This window comes from Anthonomus grandis, chromosome 5, assembly GCF_022605725.1.
Source record: "Anthonomus grandis grandis chromosome 5, icAntGran1.3, whole genome shotgun sequence".
Classification (NCBI taxonomy): Eukaryota; Metazoa; Arthropoda; class Insecta; order Coleoptera; family Curculionidae; genus Anthonomus; species Anthonomus grandis.
In genome coordinates this window covers 14221020-14247086 of record NC_065550.1, presented here as the reverse complement: position 1 = coordinate 14247086, position 26067 = coordinate 14221020, and the positions used below count along the sequence as shown (strand labels likewise).

At 33.3% G+C, this 26067-nt stretch overlaps 1 protein-coding gene across 8 annotated transcripts in view; it reads right to left on the bottom strand.

The window, feature by feature from the left end:
* Window positions 1-573: 573 nt before the first annotated feature.
* The window catches only part of LOC126736582 (VPS35 endosomal protein-sorting factor-like), a 31926-nt gene continuing 6432 nt past the window's right edge, over window positions 574-26067 (bottom strand). For 3 of the 8 annotated variants that reach the window (XM_050440998.1, XM_050440997.1, XM_050441001.1), the window contains 7 exons: window positions 9791-9934; window positions 9541-9731; window positions 9350-9485; window positions 9107-9299; window positions 8592-9047; window positions 8451-8536; window positions 574-923 (listed from right to left, as the gene is read on the bottom strand). In XM_050440998.1, coding sequence (XP_050296955.1) covers window positions 828-923; window positions 8451-8536; window positions 8592-9047; window positions 9107-9299; window positions 9350-9485; window positions 9541-9731; window positions 9791-9934 — 1302 coding nt within the window. In that variant the 3' untranslated portion in view covers window positions 574-827. Of the gene's footprint in view, window positions 924-3454; window positions 3564-3748; window positions 3785-8450; window positions 8537-8591; window positions 9048-9106; window positions 9300-9349; window positions 9486-9540; window positions 9732-9790; window positions 9935-26067 lie in introns of those variants that run through there. The other 5 variants (XR_007660701.1, XM_050441000.1, XM_050440999.1 and 2 more) reach the window with 5 other exon arrangements.

Here is a 26067-nt window from a genome sequence, read left to right as displayed (position 1 = left end):
GGTCAGCGAAACTTCCGGAATAGTCATCTGAATATATATCAGGAATCACTTCGCCGCTGGCAGATATTTTCGTGCAGTGAAGTTGGAAGAATATCGGCGCAAGATTTAAATCAGAAATAACCAGTTGTAAATACATATTTCGAGTAGTAGCAAGTAATCGTGTTTCGTAGCGTGTGTAAAAAGTTTGTAATAAATGTAAACATTTGTAGTAAATTTTAGTTGAGAAGACAGAAATGGCTTTAAAATATTGTCATAAAGGAAGAAGAATGCATCATCCTTTTTTTAGTTGTCACAGATGCTGACAAACAATACTATTGTATCTGAATATCCCTTCATCGGATATTTAATGTAACTAAATGAACTCTCGAATATCTGGAGACGTGATTTATACTTAGGTAAGAAGTTTTGTGATAGCTAAATGCTAAGCCAGTGTTCTGTGAGCAAAGTTGAAAAAATATGTAGCTTATCAACTTTGCCTAACTTTTTCTTGTTATAATCTAGAAAATCTGCTTTCATTCAAAATATACAATTGTAAAAAACGTACATACAAATTTAAAAAATAAATTGCATTAATAAATGCCGCAATAAATTGGTCACTTTATTCAGATACTTTTTAACATATAATATGTGAAATAAATAAAAGTATATATAAAGTATATCAATAATAATAATAATAATAATAAAAATAATATACTATTTTACTCTCTACTTTTAGTCTAAGAACACCTCATTTATAATTTTGACTATATATTAACAGTGAATGTTAATGAATATAAATACATAATATAAAACGTGTAAAAAAAAGACTATAAATAGTAAATGAATCCCTATCTAGATGGAATGCTTAGTTTCTCAACCAACTGCTGTAAGTGTATGTTTTCTAACTCCAGGCTTCGATTTTTAAGATATTCTCGTGTCCTACACTAGAAGAAAAATAATCAATCACAAAAATATTTACTAAGAAATCTAACAATCATCAACCCCCTGAATTTTCCAAATAGGAGGGGTTGATGATATAAATACTGCATATATTTAAGGCTGGTAATACCTGTTCGGAAAGTAAATTATGATAGATTATAGGTATTAGTTGATTTTAGATTATAAAGCTAACTAAGAAATTCCAAACTGCTCATTCGCAGAGCTCATTTTTCATAAAGAGAAAAATCATCTTTTTTTAAGGTTAAATTATCTAAAGGAAATATAAATTACCTCCAGTCTATTTGGACCTGAAGCAGACGACGTACATCAACAAAGCCTATTGTATTATAAAGATATGATTTTCTTTTTTAGCTTAAGAACTTCTTTTACAAGAGCTGCAGCGGTTCGTTAGTCGATCATCAAACATTTGCTGTATAGGTAGAGCTATAATGTATTTTAAAAGAGGTCCTGCTTCTGTGAGAATATTGACGCGTATAAAGGCTCGATATTGTAGATTCAATATTAACTTTTTAGGTTCAAGAACTATAAAAATATTGTGCAATAATTTTGCCAAATATTTAACCTATTTTATGGGAAACAGCACGAATAGAAGTTTGAAACGTGTAGTAGAAGGAAAGTTCTTAAGTTGAAATAACTCTCATACAAAATTTACTTTAACTGATTTTTCAAGACCAGATGAACTGAATTTTAAAAACGATGGATCTAAAAAAAATGCTAACCCAAATCTCACTTTTATAACGCTACTTTAGCTTCGCATACGAGCATAAATTTTTTGTCATTGGGTTCTTTGAAATTTTTCAGATATCTGGGGTGATCACCTGACTTGAACCCTTTGGATTTCTCCGTCTAGACATCTTAACTCAGTTCTTTATAAAATACTTCCTCAAGGAGAATTTATAAACGGGCTGTATGACTACAAAATAGTGGACAATATTTTGACACGTATTAAACTAAAATATTTAAAGATAGATAAATAGTGGAAGTCTTTATCTCCAAGAAAGAGAGTTTTCTTGGAGATAAAGACTTTCCCTACTTGTAATCTTTATATACACATTCTCCTACGAAATATATACTTCTATTAAACTATAAAATATTTAATATCATTGTTTAGAGAGTGCGTATGGGTGAAGTAACACATCCTTCGTGTCGGTCCCGTACATTTTATAAATTTCCCCTCATTATCGGATATATAATTTATCTAAAGCTGTTTACAGTTAGTGTTGACCATGACTAGAAGAAATAAACAAAGTAAGGCCTCTCCAAAACTCGAAAGCACCAGTACCTCTAGTAATATTCCCCTAGTGCGCGCATCGAAGATATGGTGGCCAAGTTTACAATGGATCTTTCTGCTTAGAACTAATCTGAGTGATAAATTCAGTGGAAAATCGAATAATAACACCTCTAACAAAATGTCCGAGTTTACTAAGTTAGGCAATAGACTTTGTACTTTGTACTTGTACGCTTCTTAAACAATGTTTGCAGGATCTTAAAAGGGAAGTGGATCAATAGATTGACTCATCAATGTACCAGACATCCGCAAATCACAATTGCATACTTTTTCATGGCGTCGCTGAAAATACGCAAAAATATTTCGGACACCGTACTGCAATTGTTGTCAACTAAACTCGGAGTTGAAATAAACAAATCGGATATAAATTACTGCGAGCGGCTGGGGCGAAAAATGCCTTCCGCAGTAAAACCTCGACACGTCGTATTGTCGTTCGTAAATCGATGTCTTTGTTAAAAAATGTGTTCTATCTAAAAAAAACAACTTAAAGAGATCATGTGTAATGATAACTGAACTTCGTACTACTGAGAACCTCAATCAAAGTATAAGTTATGTTATAATTATTACGAGCGCTTTTCAAGAGATGTAAATGGTGCATTTTAGCATTTTCATCATTGTAATTCGTTTTTATTTTATGGATTATTATATGCATATTAATTTAATGCATTTTTTCGTTTTTGTTTCTATAGTTTTAGATCTATTAAAATAGATAAAGCTCTGTTCTAGACTTGTGTGTAGCTGATATGGAAACAAAATTGACATAATACGAAACTTCAGCAGTATGCTGATTTGAATGTATATGTATATGGTATGCTTGTCCCAATTCGTTACCTCTTTTCGGAACACAATTTAATAATGATCTAGATAACATTTCTAAATATGCTGAAAAACACAATGTAAAATTGAATGCTAATAAATAATGTGCTCTTTTTATAGGATCCAATAAAATTCAACTCTAAGTAGCAACGAATAACTATACTCTAAAAATCCAAAATATAAATATATCAGTAGTGATGAAGCGAAAAATTTAGGATTAATTGTTGATGGCAGCTTAAGCTTCTTAGCCCACATAAATAAAAATTGAGCATTGCTTATAATTTATATGCGTTTAAGGGGTCTGCATAATGTCAAGCGTCACATTCCAGCCAAAACTAAATAATTCTTATGTAATACATTAATACTTTCTTTGTTTGACTATTGCGATGTAGTTTATAATAATGCAATTACTAGTGCAATTTCTAAGTCTATCCAAAAACTGCAAAATGCCTGTATGAGGTTTTCTTATGGAATCTCATACAGAAGTCGTATAACTCCTTTTATTAATCTTCACTCTTATCTAAATATGGAAAATAGGCGAAAATATCATTTATACTGTTTCATTTATCGCATTATCAAAACTGGGCAACCACCTAAAAGAGCTATTTAATATTTTTGATCACTCCCACAATACTAGATATTTTAATCGCTATAAAGAAGACCAACATCGTACAGCCGCGTATCAGCGAACTTTCAGCTGTTCGTCGCCTGCCCTTACCTTTAGCATCCACATTGCGTTTTCTTTAATTGGAAAAAGTATATATTTGTGTTCAAATTAAAATATATTTTCTAAGGGCGCATCGCATAAGTCCTTTCGTCTCCATTGTAAATTTAATAATTGACGTTTTGATTATTTTTTCTTTCGCAAATAAATGTTTTTTGAATTTGAATATCATTTCTGGGCAATTAACCTTAATAAAACAATTTAACCTTATTAAAACAAGGTATTAATAAGAACAAGACTTCGTACCTTTTCGCTTGTTGGCAGCTTGTTGGTTGCGATGTTACATAATTTATTCCTTATAATATTTGTTAAAATACTTTTTAAAAGAATGTGACAGCCGTATGGACGCCCATTGCAACTTCTCACAAATGTTATAGAAGTTAAATTCACTTTTGTAACAAATTATTTACGAATATTTTTTAAAATAATTTTAATATAATAAAAATAAATATGAAAATTCGTTATTACTAATTAATGGCAGTCGTATGCCGTCCACAGCACTCAAAGATATTGGATTAAAAAAGAAATTCGAGGCCTTTGAAAACTTCCAAATATGGCTTAAAAACATATAGATTTTTTCAAATTGAGAAATGATTGCAAAAAATAAATAAAGAAATAAAACAACGGTAACATAATAGATATTCTTTTCATCCCTCAAATGTCATAACTTTCTCCAATAGAAATATAGTCACAACACAACTTTTTAGTTGTACTAAAGAATTATAGTCCGACAGTAGTGCCTCCAGTCGTATCCGTAAAAGAATTTAACGGTTTTGCACCGAGCACATGATACCGAGTTAACGATTATATGAGTAGGCATCTCGGCGCTTGAAAACTTGTGAACATTAATATTCCAATTTCTTAGCCCATCTAAAACATATATCGTCACCTTAGAGCAACAATAGGACATCAAAACAAAAGCTATTTTGAGATAACTACATATTATGGCCTTTACTTGATGCAACACTAAGATATCTCTTAAATATTCATCCCAATTTGATATAATACACATCATTGGGTTTTTCTCTGTTTGTCTAAAACTGAGTAGATCAGGAGGTTTAAGTTGCAGAAGTGTATTTAGCAACTAAAAAAGCGTAATACTAATTTGCAGTCTAAGATGACAAAACGAAACGAACATATTATTTTAGTTAATTATATTAAGTTGAGTTATTAAATACTTCTTAACCCAGTTTTTACTCAAATTTAATTATCTATAATGCCAAATTACTGTTTTTTAATAAATTAATTTAAAAATTATTGTTTTTTTTTACCTTTTTTCAAGGTTATTATAAAATTATATGTGAGTGATGATGAGTGAGGAATCTACCTCTAGTTTGTAAGACACCCCTGACGCGTCACAACTAATAGAAAACCAGAATTTTGGCAATACGAATAAGTCTTAGAAATTAGAAAAGGCTAAATAAAATGAATTAATAATATTTTTATGGGTTTCGCGGTAATTTTATCAGGATTATATTTAGAACAGCTTTTATGAACGTTTATTCTTTTGGTATATTGTTCAAGTAGTTTAAATTGAATCTGAAGCATCTACTTCGAGTTTGCTAGAAAAACATGTAGCCAGTTTGGAAAAGCCACATTTTGATGAAGCGGATGACAATGGACAATGTAGAGGCTGACTAACGTGTAAAATTTGAAGAAAGATCGATACAAAAAAATAACTTTACAGATAAGCCAAAGATAATTTCGATGAAGGTGTAAGTGATTCACTCGTTGATAGCGTGCAAGATCCTGATTTTGTATCCAATAAACAAGATAATGAAAAATTGGATGAAGAGATTGACATATTAAGTGACGTAGTAATGAAGTAGAGAACAGATGGAGTAAATGATGTGCGCGAAATATAGGCCCGCCCATCGATGCAACCTTGGCAGATTTAGACGAGGAGAATTATGCCTACTTATTTTAAATTATTTTACCGTACAGCTTTGCTTTGTAAGCAGCTTTTTTTAAAATATAATACGGTGGCCTGTAAAATGGGTCCAAACGGATTTTAAGGTTGTGCCAGGTTGTGCACAATGATATAATAACCCCTTTTAAGTATTTTGTTATGCAAAGTTATGTTTATATATTGGGGTTTACCGAAAAGGGATAGGTAATCCTTTTAAGTAATCGTGCCAGGTCAAACATTTAGGGTGTAATTGGCCAGGTTCATCAGAACCGCTACCTGAGCGCTGAAAGTTTTGCTTATAATAGTAAGGACCAATCAAAATTGTCATACCTGAGCAACAATCGAGCGCTCAGGGAGCGCTTTTTTCTGATGAACCCGGCCATTATAAAATATAATTTTATGATCATAATCTGGTTTTGAGAATTAAGTAGCTTTTATCTTTTTGTAAATATGTGTTTTAAAATTAAAGAAGGAATAACAAGTTAGGGGCTGCGCTGGTAGGTCTGTGAGATTTAAATTTATAGATTGAATATAAGTATATATTTGTTCCTTATTTAAAAAAGGAACAAATACTACATTTATTTTAATACATTTTTTACACATTATGTTTATAATTATGTAAAAAATTAAAATTATTTTTTAGGTAACATTATTTAAAAAAACAACATTTTTGTTTTTCTTTTTGATGAATGGAAAATCCAATATATTAATTTAATATGTTAATTTGATATTTGATTGATATTAAATAATCCAATATGTTAATTTGTTAACAAAAAAATAAACACAATCTCAACTTTTCAATATTGCGAAGATTCAAGTATTCGAATAGCAGAAAATTCAACCAAAACGCTAAAGCCACTCGACTAATAAAATTAAATAAAACCCTAAGTCATGAACCTTATCGAGGCTCTAGGCCACACCACCGGCGCAGAACGATCACGTGACCACTCCATCTGTTCAGTAACCCAAGTATAGAAAGCGACTGAAAAAAATAGACTTATGGAAAAAAACGTGAAAAGGCAAAACATAAATTCTGGACAGAAATATGTTTCCAGATTGGGAAAGCTGCACAAAGCTAAATCTGTGCTATAAGTAACATCTCTTAACTGCTCGATTGACACTGTTTTGAAAAAATTAAATAAGTTTGGTTTCTTAAAAACAGATAAAAGTAGGCACGTAAATCGAGCTAATTAAAATTGATGAAAATTTAATTGAACGTAATAAAACATATAAATCGATTTCCCAGAAAAGATCCCATTATTTTAGGGATTCCGCAGAACGGGAATTTTTGGGAAGGGAAGGATCGCTTAACTTAAGCATTATGTATAGACTTCACATGGGAAAATCTCTAAATAATAGCAGTCCTTTTGTTAAAACAACATATTTATTAAATTTTTGAGCCAAAAGAAATGTATGCTCCGTCTGCAAGTCATTTATAAATTTAAGTGCTGAACAGAAAGAAGCAAAAAAAGAAGAACTTCAAGAGGAAAAGAATTTGTCTCATCTGGAAAACGCAAAAGATACAAAATTGGCTTTAGAAGACAACAATAATATTAGCGTGTTGTGTTCCTATGATTTATAATCTACTGTTACCCAACTACCTAATAGCAACATTCCTTCATTAAGCTATAAAATTAAATTTAACTTTTACTATTTTACGATTTTTATTATAAAAGAAAAATCAGGATTTTGCTACATGTGGCACAAAGGAGAGGCCAAAAGGACAGCCAATGAAATATCATATTTTATTTTTCAATTTCTATGTCCTAGAAAAAAAAGTTGTATTTTATAGTAACAATTGTACAGCTCAACATAAAAATATGTTCTTGATGGCTATGTATTTATACACTATCGAAAATTATGACATAGCGAAAATTAATAATACATGCTTTATTAATGGCCACAAGGAAAATGAAGGCGATTCAATGCATTCCTGCATTGAAAAAGAAAACCAAGAGCACTTAAAAATGGCCCAATTTAATTTGGTTCCATCTGAACCGGTGACAATTTCCAAATCAGCTAAAAAAGGGAAATCCATTCAAATTTAATGAAATGTCTACTGAAGATTTTCTTCACTGGAAAAAAATATCTTAAATAATGGGGACTAACTTTAGTGTCAATAAAAACGGTAAAAAAGTTATTTTGAATAAAATAAAAATAATTAAACTAAAGAAAACCTAACCAAATAATTTTTTTTACAAGACTTCATACAAACTAAAATTTAACAATATAAACACTAGAAGATTTTGCAAGAAGTTTGTGCAATGATAATTTTATACCAAAGAAATACCATGATTTTTCTAGGTCACTCTCTGCATACGCTAGTGCCACTATTTCGATGATTCTGATTAACTTTCAGTTACAATTCTTGCTAATTTTTTGGGTTAATAAGTTAATTTTTTTCATTTTTGTTGTCTTTCTTTTTTATAAAAAATCTAAAATTGTTAATTTTTGCATTTTTTAAGATGAAAACTGTGTTTTTGTGCAACAGTAGGAATTTTTAGTTATTTCTTTATTTATTTTTTGTCGACAAGTACACAAATATGAAGCTGAAAAAGCTATGTAAGCTATTATTTTTTTTTTACAGAACTTAGTGTTACTCTGAAGCGACGATATCTATATGTAATAAATAAGCACTTGTGACTTAGTGTTGGTTGGATTGCTTTAACTACATGGATATATTTAAAGAACTCTTAACATCCCACAATTTATTTTAAAGGCAACTCTTCTGAAGTTAGAAAATGTTAAAGTAAAAACTTGCTTGCTAAACTTACAATGTATTTGGTCTCAGCATATACATTTTTAAGCGCCAAATTCCATAGATTCAGCGCCAAAGAAAAGGTCTGGGGAGCACTCAAATCTAAAAAAAAAACCATTTTATGCCGATGAACTCAAAATTACTTTGTAGCTATCACCTGCTCTAATACAAATTCTAATAAACAACTCGATAGCGATTTGGGACTGTTTTCTACACGCTCCTAGCTCTTTTAATAGGCCAAGAAGTTCCCCTATAATAACTGAAATCATACTGTCCAATTCTTTAATGAATCTTGAATCTGCGCCCCATAGACTGTCGTTTGACTCCACTCCATCAACATGATAGGGAAACACATCCTGAGTCATACTAGCCAATAAGTCTACAATATTTACATATAAATAACCTAAAATGCAGTTCTGTTGATTCCATGCTAAGCTTCGTAAAACGTTAACCAAGGATCGAACCAGGGATAAAATGCCTCTCTCCGGATTGTCTGGTACTACCAATAATATTGACAAAAATTGTTGAATAAATAAGTGTAAAAAAGACTCGTTTTCGTTATTTAAAGGCAGCTCTGGAATGATGGAGAGGACGGCTTTAAAGCATGCGTCAGCTAAAAATACGCAATAATTCATTTCTAATTGATAATTGATTTTTTTGGTATTTATTTACCTTGGCCAAGGCAGTGGTTATACAACGCTACCTGTCCAGAAAGCAAGTAAAGTTTCAACCTAACTTTTGGAGATTCTATTGACGGTATTGTGATAAAACAATAGGCCGAACATGCCCGCACGAAATCGGCCGTTCTTTTCGTATGGTGACCCTTAACTATTTGCCTTGTATTAGCCGATAAAAAGTTCGCAGACTGTAAAAAAAGACAATTATGGATTGAGCAAATTTAATCAGTACACTTACCTGAACCAACTGTGCTAATACAACATCTAAATTAGCAAAACTACCTCTCGCGTCAACATAGAAATGCAGCTGCTGTTCAAAATTTCTACCATAGTCCACGCATCTTGCGACGTTACATAAAATTTCGCCGATTTGCCTATTTAATGAATTAAGCGGTTAATAATTTCGTAAAAATTATGTCTTATATATACCTGATTTCATCTTCTGGGCTTAAAGCGTTTACAGAATCATGCAGCACCCCAGCTAGAAACATTAGGGCATTAATTATCACAGGGTCATTTGTTTTTTGATCCATCAAAAAATTTGATGTTAAAACTAGTTTGCAGATTTCTACTTTTATTGACTCCTCATGGAATAGGTCAAGAAATGGCAAAAAATATTCCTAAAGCAATTAATTTTATTATATTGCTAAGCAAATATTCTATATATTTTATCTATTACCATCGCTAGCAATGACTCAAAATCAGTGGAATACTGCATAATTTTCTGGACAATTTTCCTGAGTTCACACGTATATTTTTCGGAAATACGATTAGGCGACATGTGGTCAATAATGTCGCTTAGAATCGTATTTAGTTCTTTGGTCTGAAAAAGAAAATTTAACTAAATCGTGCATAACATAATTTAACTTAACTAGTTTTACTAAAACTAAAATATATTCACAAACAAAAAAGTATATCAATCATTACTCTTTAAATATCTACTGAGTGGGCTACCACTGCAAGAAACTACCTAGTATTTTCAACAATACGCTCAATAATGTTTCAATATTACATTACTTACACTTAGTTACAAATATAATCTAAAAAATTTTCATAATCAGTTTCAAAAAGTTGTTAGGTTTTTGATTCTACCTGTATCTAAAATTATTAAACAAATAAGGTGAAAAACTGTATGAATTTATTATGAATAAAAAAGTGTTATGAAGGAAGCTTAACACTTAAAAAAAATTATAGTTTTTTCATTTGTGACTTTGCACAATTATATGTACCTAAGAAAAGTCTGTTTTGAGATGACCTACAAATTGTTTATATTTATAAATGGGATGTGTATTCGAATGCCAAACCATTTTGATTTAATTGTATATAATATCATCAATATTGTAGCAAATTAACCCCTGGCATTCGAAATACCGCTCGTCCATTGCTATTCTTGAATGACGAGATAAAATTCCTTCAAGAGCCAGAGATTATAAATTATTTATTATAACACAAAAATTGAAAATTGTACTATTCTCACTAATTTTCGTACAAGTCCATTAATAATTTACAACTTAAATTGAAATATGATATTCATATATTAATTTATTCCGCGTATTCAATTCATTATTACTTTCAAAAAAATTTTAGATGTTTAAAGCTATTTTGGTGGTATTTTCCAAGTAGCCAGATTTTTTAGATCTTTTGTTATTATAGTTTTTAAGACAACTAATTCACTTAAAAAGAACTTATTGAAGACAAATCAGACCCTATCTCTAAATCTGGTGTATATTGCCTGCAATATGCAGATTGTTCTGCTGTTTATGTAGGACAGTTAGGAAGAAAAGTGTTAACTAGGGTACAAGAGCACCTCCATTTTCTAAATAAATGTAGGGATACTAGTGTTACAGAAACCGACACAATTTATCGGTTCCTAAAAATGCGTCGATTAATTAGCAGTGTCACAAACGTAGGTAGAAAGCTGGATGTTCAGTAATGGCATTAGCATTATTTAAATTAATTATTTTAATATTCGTATTGGTCTTAATTCTCCAAGTACATTTTGAATGAACTCTATATTTAAAAGTATGTATGTCTGTTCTCTAATGCCGAAATTCCTCATTCCTTATTTACCAAAAGTATCGCGAGAATACCGGCCGGTAACAAAAGTGACAAGCACCACAAATGTATATGTTATAGAAGAAAGAAATCAGCAACCTATAGTACGTTCATTTTTCCTTCATTTAATACCTCAATATCTGAGATATATTTATTAATTCCCATAATTATTGCTCTCACCTCCACATTGGATATCCTTGAAAAGATGGAAATCATTAGAGTCAAAAAAACCCAATTCTAACATGCGTAAATGATGTTTTTGTCTTCGAGCCAGGCCTCATCTTTAATAATATTAACAATGTTACTTAGAAATTCAGAGATTGAAGGAACACAAAGCCAATGGTCTCAGATTATGTTTATTTTTTAAAAATTATTACATGTGTAATAGTTCTTTAGCAAGCAACTTTAGTATAAAAAACAATAATGCATAGACACGAATTACAATGTTGAGATACGACTTACCGGTAAAACTATTCGTTTAACACCACAAACATTTTAGTTTAAATAAAAAATAAATATATAAAAAATATTGCTGACGTTCACATTATATCCGGTTTTAGAGCTAAATAAAATAAAAGTAAACAAAACAAGCAGAATGAGGTTAAGTTGAACGGGAGAACGGAAATAAAGCAAAAAATAAAAAATAAAATATAACTTGGTCGAGAATTGAACCAGCGACCATCGGGTTCGTAGGCAAGCGCTAAACTTACGTGCTATGCAGGTCGTGATTAAGATTGTTAAAAATTAAATGTGGTTCAAAGGTAAAAACATAATACATAAACATTTACACAAGAAAGTACAGGACTCCTTTTTGCCCTTGTGATCTACAACTTCTCTAATAAGTCAAGCATCTCTCTTTGAGGCACTCATGAAGGATTTTTGCATTTTTCGGGATGGAAGGAAAGTGTTTTGAAGACAATAAATGGTTAGTTTCGGTGATTTCCGTATCTTTGTGCTCTTGCATTCTCTTAAGTGCTCCTGCACTCTCGTTATTATTTTTCTTCCAGACTGCCAATTTAAACGGCATTACAGTCCCCGCAGTTAAGTGAACTTCTGATTGGGTTAAGGGCTCTCTCTTATCTTTAATGTTTACAAGCTTGTTAAATAATGTGTTAGAAATTTTAAATGCTATCTGTAAATTATAATTTTTAAAAAATGTAGCCAATCGGGAGAAGATACCACCAAAATAAGTGAGGCAATGAAATCAAGAATTTTTAATGCTTGTGTTATAAATTAAATGATGAGAGCTTGTATTTGTTAAAAAATTTAAAATAAATTTTATTAATTATGCTTAATGGAAACCCATTATTTGCTGCAATTTACTTAATTGTAGCTAACTCTTCTTGAAAGTAATGGTATTTTAAATAATCGGTAGAAAAAGGCAGCAAATTTATGAAAATAGGGGGAATTAGAATCAAACTGGATAATGTTGTCCGTCGAGGAGGGTTTTCTATAAATCTCAAAAGTGATTTTGTTGTTTTCTCTAGTTCGCGAAAGGTCTAAATATAAGCATAGTAGAAAAAATAATCAGAATTGAATAGGAAATTTTTTCAATGTAGAGTAGAACCCCGATTATCCGGGCTGCGATGTCAATAAAAACAAAGTGAAACTACAAAATTTAATATCTCAGTCTGTCCCTTTTAAGAGCATATCTGCACGAAAATCATTGAAAGGATTTGCTTGTCCACAACGACGATGGAGCACTTTCCAAGTGGTTTGCAGAAAAGATCGGAGTGCGTATCAATCTTTGGTCCAATGTGTTCTAGGCAAGCAGAGATTTTTCATGAAGACTTAAAAGTCAAAGGATCTTTAAATGCAAGTGGTTGGTTGCATAGATTCAAACAACGTCACGGGATTCTTGAGTGCCAGTCAAGGCGAAAAGGTCAGTGCCGAGGGAGAAGCGATGGTGAAATTTTGCTATGAGCTGTAATCCATAATTATAGAAAATAATATAGAACTTTCTCAAATTTATTACGCCGACGAACAGGGTTATGTTGGCAAGCGATACCTACAAAAGCCATAGTAAGCCACTGCAAGTAAGACCGCATAACAATGTTGTGTTGTATCAAAGCTTCTGGCATCCAAAGACTGAAGCTGGCTGTGATTGGAGATCAAAGAATCCTCGCGCTTCTAAAAATAAACCGCATAGTTTGCCAGTTCACTATTATAATCTGCCTGGATAACTTGTGACATCTTCCAAGAATGGTTCTATAAAAAATCCTAACTATCCTAACTCACATTTGAAAAATGAAAAATTGCCACAAAAGGCGCTTCTTCTTCTGGTTAATTCGCATTCTCTTTTCAATGAGGCACTTTTAAGACTGATGATGGAAACTTCTTTGTTCTTTTCTACCCACCAAATGTTCATGTAATTGACATAACATTCAAGCAAGAGACTCAACTGATGGCTCAAAGAGTTAAGAAAGAGTTAAGACAATAAAACGGTTCTACCGAGGAGAACTTGAATGATGAACTTGTTGGATGAAGATGATCTGATTTTTTGAAAATTCGTTTACGATCAAGGAGGCCATTTTAACAGTTGCAAATTTATGGGGTGGAGTGAAAGAGAAGCTTTAAAAGCTTTTTACAAAATATTGACGCTAGAGAAAGATGGAAGCGTCCTAGAATCTGATGACGAAACTACATTAGTGCGCAACGTCGATGAGTTTAAAGTCATTGATAAAACCAAGGTTGAGAGGTGTGACCAACATGAGTCAGGTTACCTGCCCCTAGCGGCATCATTGTCGAATAAGTTTTAAATCGGCCTGGCATGTCACAATCTGATTCATCCGAAAATGAGAATCAAAAAGAAAATCATGATGAGAGGGTATAAGTCAAAATAGAAACTAACCAGGAGGCCGAGGAAGCTGCCGACGTTCTACTAGACTATTTGGAACAACGAGAAACTTCGAACCTAATAGACATTTTGAACTTACGCAGACTACGTCAGAATATTAAAAATAATTGAAGAATTGTAAACAGGTCAAAGAGACTGACTTTTTTTCGAAAGCATTATTTGCTTAAGGTAAATGCTACCTATGTTTTTTCTTTTATACTTTTATGGTGAAAATAGAAGAAATGAATGTTCGGATGGTCCGTGCCACGTTCGTTCCCGTTGAGAATAAATAAATCTATACTCACTCTCAAAATTAATTTATAATACACCATTTAAAAAAATATATTATAAAATTTTATTTTTTTAAAAAACTTTATTTTAATTAATAAATAAAGTCAATTAATCACAGTCAATTTTTTTGAAGAAGGACTATAGTAAAGATCTTTGGAATTATTGTTTTGCTGCTTTTTTAGATCAAAAAGTATGACTGCATGTATAGTATAGAATCCACTTTATCAGTTTGGCTTGAAGCTTATAGTCTTAATAGCCCCTTCCTTATTAAGCGATTTTAACATCACCAATTACCAAGCCGCTTTAATCTATATCCAATGCATTGAAACAGAAATCTCTACTTAAATAATTTTATCTTTTCCGGTCTGTCATCATCGGTCCCTAGATTAATTGCGAGACATACTGAAACCCTTTGTCAAGACATAGATCTATTATATGGTTGACATTGGGCTTATACGCCATGTGCGCTATGTTTAATCGAATCTGACGATTTGCACGACACGAAATGGTTCTCGAGGAGCGAGTTCAGGAATTCCATACCCGGTGTGAGTGTGATATTTATGGTGTAACTGTCAAGAGCTCTTTGGGTGACGGTCTAATGTTTCTGAACGATTGATATTGTGACGACAAGCCACCTATTTGCGAGACCACCCTGTACGAGCTAGACATCCGAAGCGCGCGTGGGCTGGGAAACAACGACTCAGCATAGTGTGTTATTGTAATTGCATAGCTAATAAAATGTACTAATAATTAGTTGTCACGTAGACACCAGAATTATAACATCTAGGCAACTCAATATACCATCTGTTCATTAAAGCCCAACACAGTAGTATTAATTAAGCTACAACCCCCAAAGAAAGTACTGGTGTCACAACTGATGGAGGCGCCGCGTAATCCTATCGTACAGAGTAACTGAGTAACTTTCGCGAAAACTGATCTACATCTACAGTTAAAGTACTAGTTCGCGTGGTTGATCACTCGTAACGTAACGTCGGTCGTAGAAAGTGTAGAGTACGTGTTAATGGTTAGAAAGTGTAGTGCGAGTGTAGTGAATGTTCTTGAGAAGTCACGCTAGAGCCAATAGACGCCGCTCATCACTTCTACCAGTTAGAAGTAATCAAACAGTTAACATGCCTAATAACCAAGATAATGACGAAGTAGGAGAAAATCCCAGAGGTCAAGACCGAAACGCAAGGGAAGTTTATACTTCCGTAAATCCAAAAGTATTCGCAGGAAAAGAGGGTGAGAACGTGGCATCATTTATAAAAAATTTTAATAGAGCCGCAAGAGCAAACCGTTGGTCTGAGGAGACTAAACTTCTCCAACTACCATGCTATTTGGAAGGTGCAGCTCTAGAATGCTTTGAAACGATAGAGGAAGATATAGAAACGTACGACGAAGCAATAGAGTCTTTAAGAGCCAACTTTACAAAAACAAAAGACCAAGAGCAGGTGTATGTTCGGCTATTAACTAGAAAGCAGCAGGATCTCGATGAACTGTGGTCCTATTATCATGAGATGTTGAAATTGTGCCATGATGTAGATCCAGATATGGAAGAACGAGAGCAAGTTGGTTTCATCATAAGAGGTCTGCAACCGAAAATTCTACAGAAAGTAAATTTAATGGACAACCCGACAGTAGAAGCTCTTCGAAGGAACTTGCAGAAAGTAGAAACTACCGAGTTTTTGGCGGGAGAGTCGTACCCTGATGGAGCCATGCCGAGTACTAGCAGAGGACCTTACCCTGAAACAGCCAGAGGAAACCATCACCAAATGAATGATCTGGTGCAGAGAATCCAGCAACTGGAAAGAGAATCAGGTAGGCAACAGTCAAATTTTAATAATCCACGTTATTTTAATCATAATTCAAGAAATAATGGATTTAACAATCCTAGCATTAAAAGAGAGGTACGAACGCCAGAAGGAAAAATAAGGTGTTATAGCTGTGGAAAAATTGGCCACTATGCAAAAAACGGCTATGCAAAAAACGGCAATACCCGTCGATAAGCGACGGTCAATCTACAAAACAAATTCAATCAAATTTAATGCTGAATTGTTATTTCTGTAAATTAGATAGCCATAAGAAAAATAATTGTAGGTTTAAGAAAAGGCAGTTAAAATCATGTACTTATACTGTATCTGACATAACGACATTTATAGAGCCAGTAATTATTAACGGACGTATAGGTCAAAATAATGTAAAATTTATTATAGATACCGGGTCAGGAATAAGTTTAATTGATTACTCTTGGGTTAGACACTGTAAAATAGAAAAGGTAGGAAGCGTGATAATTAAATCAGCTAGTGGACATTTATTGTGGGTTTTAGGTAGGATTAAGTTGAATTTTGCTTTAAATGGTGTAGAGTTGTCATTTGACTTCATCGTTGTTAAAAATTTTGGAGAAAAAATTATTTTAGGAAATGATTTTAATGACAAATTTAGAGCTGATATTAATTTTCTTCTAAAATCCATAAAACTGCAAGTAGGAAAAGACTCGCGTATTATTAAATTCGGTAAATTAGATTACGAAACTCCATCGCAAGATAGTGTTGTACGCAGTCTCTGTTTTGTTAAAATACCTCCTAAAGGTTCAGTAAAAGTTTCAGTGCATTTCAATAGAGCGTTAGCAAGAAACTATTTTATTTCACCGTCCACTAACTATTTTTTTAATCGAGCTTGTAAAATTATCAATTTTGACGAAAAGAAGACGATAATTTGCATAACAAACACCTCTAATGTAACTGTAGACATTTATAAAAATACCGTGTTGGGCGAATTAAATAAGGAATTCTCGCGCGTAGGTGCGAATGATTTTAGTGAGTATCATAAGGATACACTTTTCGAGAGTTACCCTGTATTTTTACAGGAAGATAATGTAGTATGTGATGTTAATTTATGTAACATAAAGAATTCTGTTGTTCCATCAGAAAGTAGTAAAAATAACTCATTAAAAGCCATAACGTCGCTTATAGATTTAAATGAAAATTTAGAAGAGAATAATTACAGAGAACTACTAATTTTATTAGAAGAATTTGTCGATATTTTCGCTACGAATAATTTAGAATTAGGGAAAACTAACATTTGCGACCATACTATTGACACAGGGACTGTCGCGCCGATTCATCAGGTGCCTTATCGCGTAAGTCCGCGGGAGCGCGAAATAATAAGCAAACAGGTAAATGAAATGTTAGAAGCGGGTATAATTAGGCCATCGCGATCGGCGTGGGCGTCGCCAGTAGTATTAGTTAAAAAGAAAACAGGCGATTGGCGATTTTGTGTAGATTATAGGAAGCTAAATAGGGTGCTTAATTTAGAAAAATACCCGTTACCTATCATTGACGATTTATTAGCAGCGCTAGATGGTTCAAATTTCTTTTCTTCTTTAGATTGTTTTTCGGGGTATTGGCAAATAAGCTTGGCTGAACAAGACAAACCAAAAACAGCTTTTATAGTACCCGAAGGACTTTTTGAATTTAATGTGTTGCCTTTTGGTTTGGCAAGTAGCCCCGCTTGTTTTTCTAGAGTAATGGATCAAGTTTTAGCAGGATTAAAATGGAATACTTGTCTAGTGTATTTAGATGACGTACTGGTTAAAGGGGAGAATTTTAAAAGCCATTTAGAGAATTTACGTAAAGTTTTTGAGAGATTTAGAAGCGCGAACCTAAAATTAAAACCATCAAAATGTAGTTTAGCTCAAAGTAAAGTTAAAGTCCTAGGACACGTAGTTTCAAGCGAAGGTATCTCCCTCGATCCCGAAAAAATTAGAGCTGTTTCTGATTTTCCGATCCCCACGTGCGTAAAAGACGTTCAATCATTCTTAGGATTAGCTAACTATTATCGAAAATTTATTCAAAATTTCGCTGACATTGCAAGACCTTTAAATTTGTTAACTAGAAAAAATATTAATTTTGCTTGGGAATTAGAACAACAAGAAGCATTTAATAAGTTAAAACAATGCTTAACTAAGTCAACCGTGCTAAGGCATTTTTGTGAAACTTTACCTATTGAATTGCATACGGATGCAAGTTCTTACGGGTTAGGTGTTGTAATTTTACAAACAGATGCCTCAGGCAGCCACCCTATTGCATACGCATCCAGACGATTATCTGATGCCGAAATAAATTGGAATACTACTGAAAAAGAATGTGCCGCCGTAGTGTATGGTGTGACGACTTTTCGCCATTATTTATGGGGCAATAAGTTTAAAATAGTCGTAGATCATCACGCTTTATGTTGGTTACATAATAACAAAGATCCAGCAGGACGCTTAGCTAGGTGGGCTATAAAATTAAAAGATTTTCAATATGAAATTGTGCATAAAAATGGTAAAAAACATCAAGACGCGGATTGTTTATCACGCAATCCCATAACACAAGCAGAGGAAAATTACAATAACGTTAAAGAATTACCCGTGATGTCATTGAACTCGATAAATGTTAAACAATTACAGCAGGGAGATTCGTTGCTAAATAAAATAAGGTGTGCACTTGAAAATCCTGACGCCGCAGAAAGCAAAATACGTAAAATGGCACGAAGTTATTTAATACAGGAGGATTTGCTGTATAAAAAAGAATTTAATTGCAAAACCGGCTCCACCAAACTTTTAGTGATACCTGAGAAAATGAAACTTGATATTTTAATATCGTGTCACGATGATTGTTTGAGCGGTGCACATTTAGGTTTTGCGAAAACATTTGGTAAAATAAAAAGTCGCTATTTTTGGCCTGGAATGTATAAGGAGGTTAAAAAGTATGTAAAATCATGTCTTCAATATCAACATGCTCAAGGGTTAATGCAACCTATAAAAGTTTTACCATTCTCTAAAATAGGTATTGACATCTTGGGACCGTTTCCAAAAAGTATTTTGGGCAATACGGTTATTATAACTGCAACATTTGTTACGCAACAAAATGGGCTATAGCAAAACCAATGCAAAATGGTACAGCAAAATTGGTAGCAAATTTTATGTTAGACAACATCATCTGTCAGCATGGATGCCCGGATCAAATTATAACAGATCGAGGAAAATGTTTTACATCCCAATTAGTAACCGAACTGCTACGAGGAATAGGCAGTTATCCCTCAACAACCACGGCTTACCACCCACGTACAAATGGGTTATGCGAACACTACAATGGTACGTTAGCGAACATGCTTGCAATGTATGTGAGTACGAACCAAAAAGACTGGGACACATATGTAAATTTGGTAACTTTTGCGTATAACACCGCTCCTCAGGAAACAACGAAATGCTCGCCATTTCTTTTAGTTTATGGAAGAGAAGCGAGGTTGCCAATTGACGTTGCATTAGGAGTCGAAAATAGTAGGGACGAGGATGTTCAAGAGTTATTACGAAGAATTCAGAGTACGAGGGAGGAAACCCTTAGGCGAATAGCAACAGAACAACAAAGACAAAAAGAAAGATTTGATAAAGGCAAAAGACAAGTTGTTTATCAAAAAGGGGATATGGTTATGGTATATACCCCTATAAGAAAAAAGGGCAAATCTGAAAAATTATTACATCGGTGGTTTGGACCCTACGAAGTAATAAACAAAATAAGTGACGTCAATTATCAGATTAAAATTAAAAAGAATAATAAAAATGTACAAGATACCATCCACGTGGAGCGCATGAAGAAATATGTAGATCGATCATAATTAGGTGTAAATATAGTACAGGTCATTTACGTTAAAAGTAAGCATAAAATTTTATTTTAGTTATGTTGAAATCATAATTATGGCGTGTTATAAGTAGGTTTTATTTATGCCGATTGGTATAAATAAAACCTACGTATGCCAATTATTGGAATAACAATAAGGTAATTATTATTGAGTTTTGTAATTTGTATTTAAAATAATACAAATGAATTTATTAAAGCTGCTTAGTAAGACGACTGGAGTAATTTTAAACGATAATTGGAAGCAATATTTACCAACTTTTGAAAATCCAAATATAAGCAAAATCATGCCAGATATGCTGGAAGCTAAGTATGTAGGTAGTGATAAATTGTATAGTTTTAGGTATCATTATACTGGGAATTTGCTTACGATTATAAATGTTATAACAACCGCTTTGTTTTTTGTAGTAATTATAAGAAATCCATATTTATTAGGTTTAGGGTATACTCCAGTAGCAACGGCAATGAGCGAAGTAAGTGTAATTTTAAATGATGTAAACGCTGCCGTTCTAATTTTATTGGTAATTGTTTTTATTTTTTGGGCTTGCTTTAAGTATGTGAAAGATAGACGTTTAAGAGAAACGAAAGGTAACACGGAGGAAATTGATACGATTAATGAAATGACCGGGATTTCATTGAGCGCTTCTCAGTCGTCCGTGGCTACCCAGACGTTACGGAAAAGTCAAACTAGGTTTAAGTTATGAAATAAGTTTATTGTTTCTTTTTTTTATTTTGTGTGTTTTAAAGAAGTATACTGCTGTTTTTTTCTTTTTGTTATAGATGTTGATCGTTGCAGTCCAGAACACAAACGCTGACGAGAGGTCGATGCTCATCAAACGTCGAGGTCGACGTTTTTCTTTCAAGAAGGGGGTGTGTGACGACAAGCCACCTATTTGAGAGACCACCCTGTACGAGCTAGACATCCGAAGCGCGCGTGGGCTGGGAAACAACGACTCAGCATAGTGTGTTATTGTAATTGCATAGCTAATAAAATGTACTAATAATTAGTTGTCACGTAGACACCAGAATTATAACATCTAGGCAACTCAATATACCATCTGTTCATTAAAGCCCAACACAGTAGTATTAATTAAGCTACAACCCCCAAAGAAAGTACTGGTGTCACAATATGGCACCGACAAGGAAGCAAGGAGTAGCGCTTTAACCTCCTCGGAAGGAAGGAAGGACCATACAAAACACAACATAACATAGATTCATGTTTAATTTACCTACTTTATTGCCGTTTTCATAAAAAAATCACAATTTTCCACAAAAGAAAATAGTTCGGAATTAGAATTACGGGAGAAACGAAGGTTATCACTAGTACCTAACCCATTATCGTAGATAACCAAGTTTTAAACAAAAACAAACAACGTAAATAGTATTTAAGTAGTGTTTTAGTTTTATTGACACAAGATTATCTTTTTAGTTTTATTAATTTTTTGTGCAAGGGAAAGAGATCTTATAAAGGATGCAGCGAGAAATTCAATCCATAAACCCCATACAAATCAATTAAAAATATAATATATTATATTAAAATATAAATAAACATTTCTTGACAAATGACCTTAATGGCATTTTAACACACTAATCACACCACCTGATTACGGTGTGTCGCTGTCACTCTGACGTCGCACTCACACTAAGTGTGCCATTTCTGAACTCGCCTCAGTTCATGTGACGCTGATGCTTTGATATACTGATATCTTTACCTTAAGGTTACCTTTACCATGCAGTTGACGTCTACTTCACCTATTGTTTACTTTTTTTTAAAGCGGTCCATTATAATCAAATTTATCGTGATAATCGAGTTTGTCGGTTCCGAAACGTGTCTATATGGATCAAATGGAAGTATAGATCTTTTGGAGTTATAATTATCCTTTTTCTTCGGTCCATTTTAGTTTTACTCACTGAACATTGTTGTAAGTTTTTTTTTTTGTTAACCGAAGTTTCCTACCTTGTTGCCTGTTGCAGTTACCGATTTTGACATCGACGTTTGCTACGTCGCTTAGTGATTTTTACAAACTACAAACTAAACCAGTGGCGCCAGGCTTACACAACTTGATAGAGGTGCGCTATTGCCTGATTGTGACTTTTTTACTGAACTCCCATCTCCCGTAGCAAGATGTCAAATAATAACCGATGTTATAAATGCGGATAAGGAGTGTGTATTCAAGGAGGAAAGACAACGTCTTTTTGTTTTTCTTTCTTCGTTTTTCCATTAGATATATGCCATCGCGTAATCTGTACTAACTGCAGCAATGCGCAGGCGCAGGAGGTTAGGGTTATCCTCAGTCAGTCTCGGACCCTTTTGCATTTGTGTCTCGACTGTATCACAGAAGTGAAAAAATTGCCAAATACAGTACAGTTAGTACAGTCAATGAATGCTGAGATTGCTGCTTTAAATTCTAGAATCGCGAAGATTGAATCTAATATAGATACCAAAAAAATAAGTGATGTTAGCAAAAAGCTAACATCTCTGGAGCAAGATATTAAAGATAGTAAATCCCAGATGAAATTAAAACTGGGTACCTCAGAATTTGAAATAAAAGTTAATGACATTCAGCAGAAACTAGATAGTCTGAATTTCAATCATCCTACTAATCACTTAGCTCAGGACACCTTACATTAAGGTGTGAACTTGAGGCTCATTTGAATACCCACAGTGAGCAGATGACAGCAAAGTTGAACTCGGTTGTTCGAGCCATAAAGGAAACCAACATTGAACTTGTGCAACTACTTGTTTCCAATCTAGAGTCTAAAGGGTTGATAAGTAAAATAGGTATGCAGTCCAGTTCTAAAGCTTCTGAACGTAATATATAAAACAACTCCTGGTAATATTTTACCCTCCACCAAGGATATAGTTGTGGGATGTGCTGCGCCTGATAATAATGTTAATGTTAATTCTTTACTCACTGCGGCAAAACCAACAACTGCTCTTCATGTATCCAACCTAAATTACACATAATCAGATGATATTTTAATAGCACATCTTAAAGATATAGTGCCTGGGGCGGAAGATGCCTTTATCACAGTTGTTAAGCTCAGAACAAGTGAAACATCGAATTCCTTTTAGATCGTTGTACCTAAAGAATATTTCAGCGTTATTACAAAAGCTGAGAATTGGTCTAACGAAATACATGTGAAGAAGTGGAGGTGCATATACCTCATCCATTCATCTATCAATAATACATCCATCTCGTCGCTTCTCAAACACAATTCTACAAAAAGATAAAAATTTCAACAAGGAGATCCAGAAACCACTCGTAGATTCATCTGAACAGCTACACCTGATTTCCCATCCCGACGCGAATGATTTTTATTATCAAAATGTTCGCAGCTTAAATTCAAAAGTGATTCCGTTTTACAATGAAGCGGAAATGGACATTATCGGCTTGATAGAGACGAATTTACAAAATAATGTCGCGAACTCTGAACTGTTTTCGGACATTTACGATGTACACCGATGTGACCGAAGTCTAGACAGAACTGGAATGTCGAAGGGTGGAGGTGTATTGTTAGCTGTTAAACGCGAGTTCTGAATTTATCTGATTTGCTTCAAATTGTAAATTCTACCGAAATTGTAGGTGCGCAATTGTCCTTTGACATCATCCAAAGACAAATCTTTGACAAATCTTCCAAGGCATCATCCAAAATTCATATTCCCCTTGGTCCAGCCCCATCTGGATCGTTCCAAAAAAATTCGATTCTTCCGGAAAACGCAAGTGGCGACTTGTTATCGATTATCGTAAGCTTAACGAACGAACGATTGATGACAAATACCCTCTTCCCCAAATTACAGACATTCTGGATAAGCTTGGCAGAAGCCAATATTTTTCAACACTTGATTTGGCCAATGGTTTTCATCAAATCGAGATGGATCCCCATGATATCCCAAAAACCGCCTTCTCCACTGAAAATGGACATTACGAGTTCAAACGAATGCCTTTCGGACTTAAGAATGCCCCATCGACATTCCAGAGAGTCATGGATAACATCTTGAGAGGTCTTCAAAATGAAATCTGTCTTGTATAGTTGGACGACATTGTCATTTTCAGCAGTTCTTTGGAAGAACACATTTCTCAGCAAATGGGTTTATGATATGGGGTACGATTACTTTGAAACAATACAATATTTGTGTGACAAGAAAATAATTATAATGGGTGATTTTAATATCCCCAATTGTCTTAGTCACCAGGATGACTATTGTGAGATGAACTTTGGCATTTATGAATATAATGGAATTCGTACAATGTAACGACGTCCTTAACATCAATGGAAGAATTCTGGATTTAGTGATAACCAATTTGTCCGAGTGTGAAGTTCATTTGAGTAGTTTTTCTTTTGTTGAATGTGATTCTTATCATCCTTCATTTATTATGAATTTTAAGGGTAAATTACCTCAGACTAATAATTTCACCCACAATTTACTGGTACAGAATTGTTTCAATTTTAGACGTGCTAATTATCCTATGTTATATAGCTTAATTGAAGCTGCTGACTGGCAGGAGGTGTTTGCCTCTTTAGATCCTAATGTATCTTACGACAGCTTTTACAGTACACTTAATGAAATATTTCATAGAGCAGTTTCGCTTGAAATCGTTAAAAAATATAAATTTCCAGTATGGTTTAATGCTGATAACATAAAAAATAACAAATTAAAGAATTTAATTCGGAAAGAACTCAAGAAATACAGAACTCTATTTATCATTATTATGAAAATCAGTTTAAAATAGTTCGAAGCAATATTAAAGAACAAATTAGGATTGTTTTTTTAGAATTTTCTCGAACAGCTGAAAATCGCATTAATGTAGACTCCTCCGATTTTTGACACTATGTGCAGAATAAGAAAGGAATTTTACGTATTAAGATGAAATTGTCACCGCCTCTAAAGTAAGTTGACCTCCGGGACCGATGGAGTGCTAAATCATGTCGTTAAAGATTGTATTCGCGTTTTGTCAGGGCCTATTGCCCACATTATTTATAAACGATCTTGCCAAATTACTGTCTTGTCAGAAATTACTGTTTGCGGATGGTATAAAAATGTTCACAAAAATAGATACTGAAGACGATTGCGAATATTTTCAGGTAAATCTTAATAAAGTAATTCTCGTGCAATGTCAATAGACTATATTTAAATGTTAATAAATGCTCTATTATCTCATTTTCTACAAAACTGTTGCCAATTAATTTTGACTATAGAGCAAATAATATTGTGTTAGCCAGAGTGGATGAGGCGATTGATCTGGGAATTACTTATGATGCGAAATTAAGTTTCGCCAAGCATGTAGCAAAAATGTTTCTGACTGCCAAATTTATTTATCGAGACTGTCGGCACTTTGAAAATATTAATAATTTAAAACTACTTTTCATCTCCTACATACGCTCAAAAATAGAATACGGATCTCTAATTTGCTACCCAATTCATAGCTACCTGATAGATGATATTGAGCGCATTCAGCGCAAGTTTATGAAGTATCTCTGGTTTAGAGAGGAAGGTGTCTTTCCAGCCAGAGGTTTGGATAGTCAATTATACTTAAATAAATTTAATATTATACCCTTAGCAAAAAGAAGAGAAATTCTTTCCATAACATTATTCATAACAAGATTGACTGTCCCACCCTTTTGGCTGGTTTAAATTTTCGGGTATCAAGAATAAACTCTAGGCATTTTAGATTATTTTATGTAAATCCCGCTAGGACTAATATTTTATTTAAATCCCCTATTAATATAATGTGTCAGAATTATATCAATAATAATTTACATGAACGGTTCGATATTTTTGTTGACAGTTTAAGGTCCATTATAGAAAGTATAAAGTAAATAGGTGATGCAGAGTCTTTCTAATATGTATATAGATAGTCTGTTTAAGTACATATAATGTTAAGCATTTTGATTTTTAATTTTTATACATATTTAGGTAATTTTCTTTTAATTATTTCCTGTAATTGGGTAACAAACCTGTTGGAAATAAATGCCTTCTTATGAAAATGCACTAAATGCAAAGATGGTAAAAATCTACTTATCCTGTTTTGGCAGTAAGCCAACGATGTAAGCTTGATTGTTCTAGGTCTGGGTATGTAACGGATTGGAAAT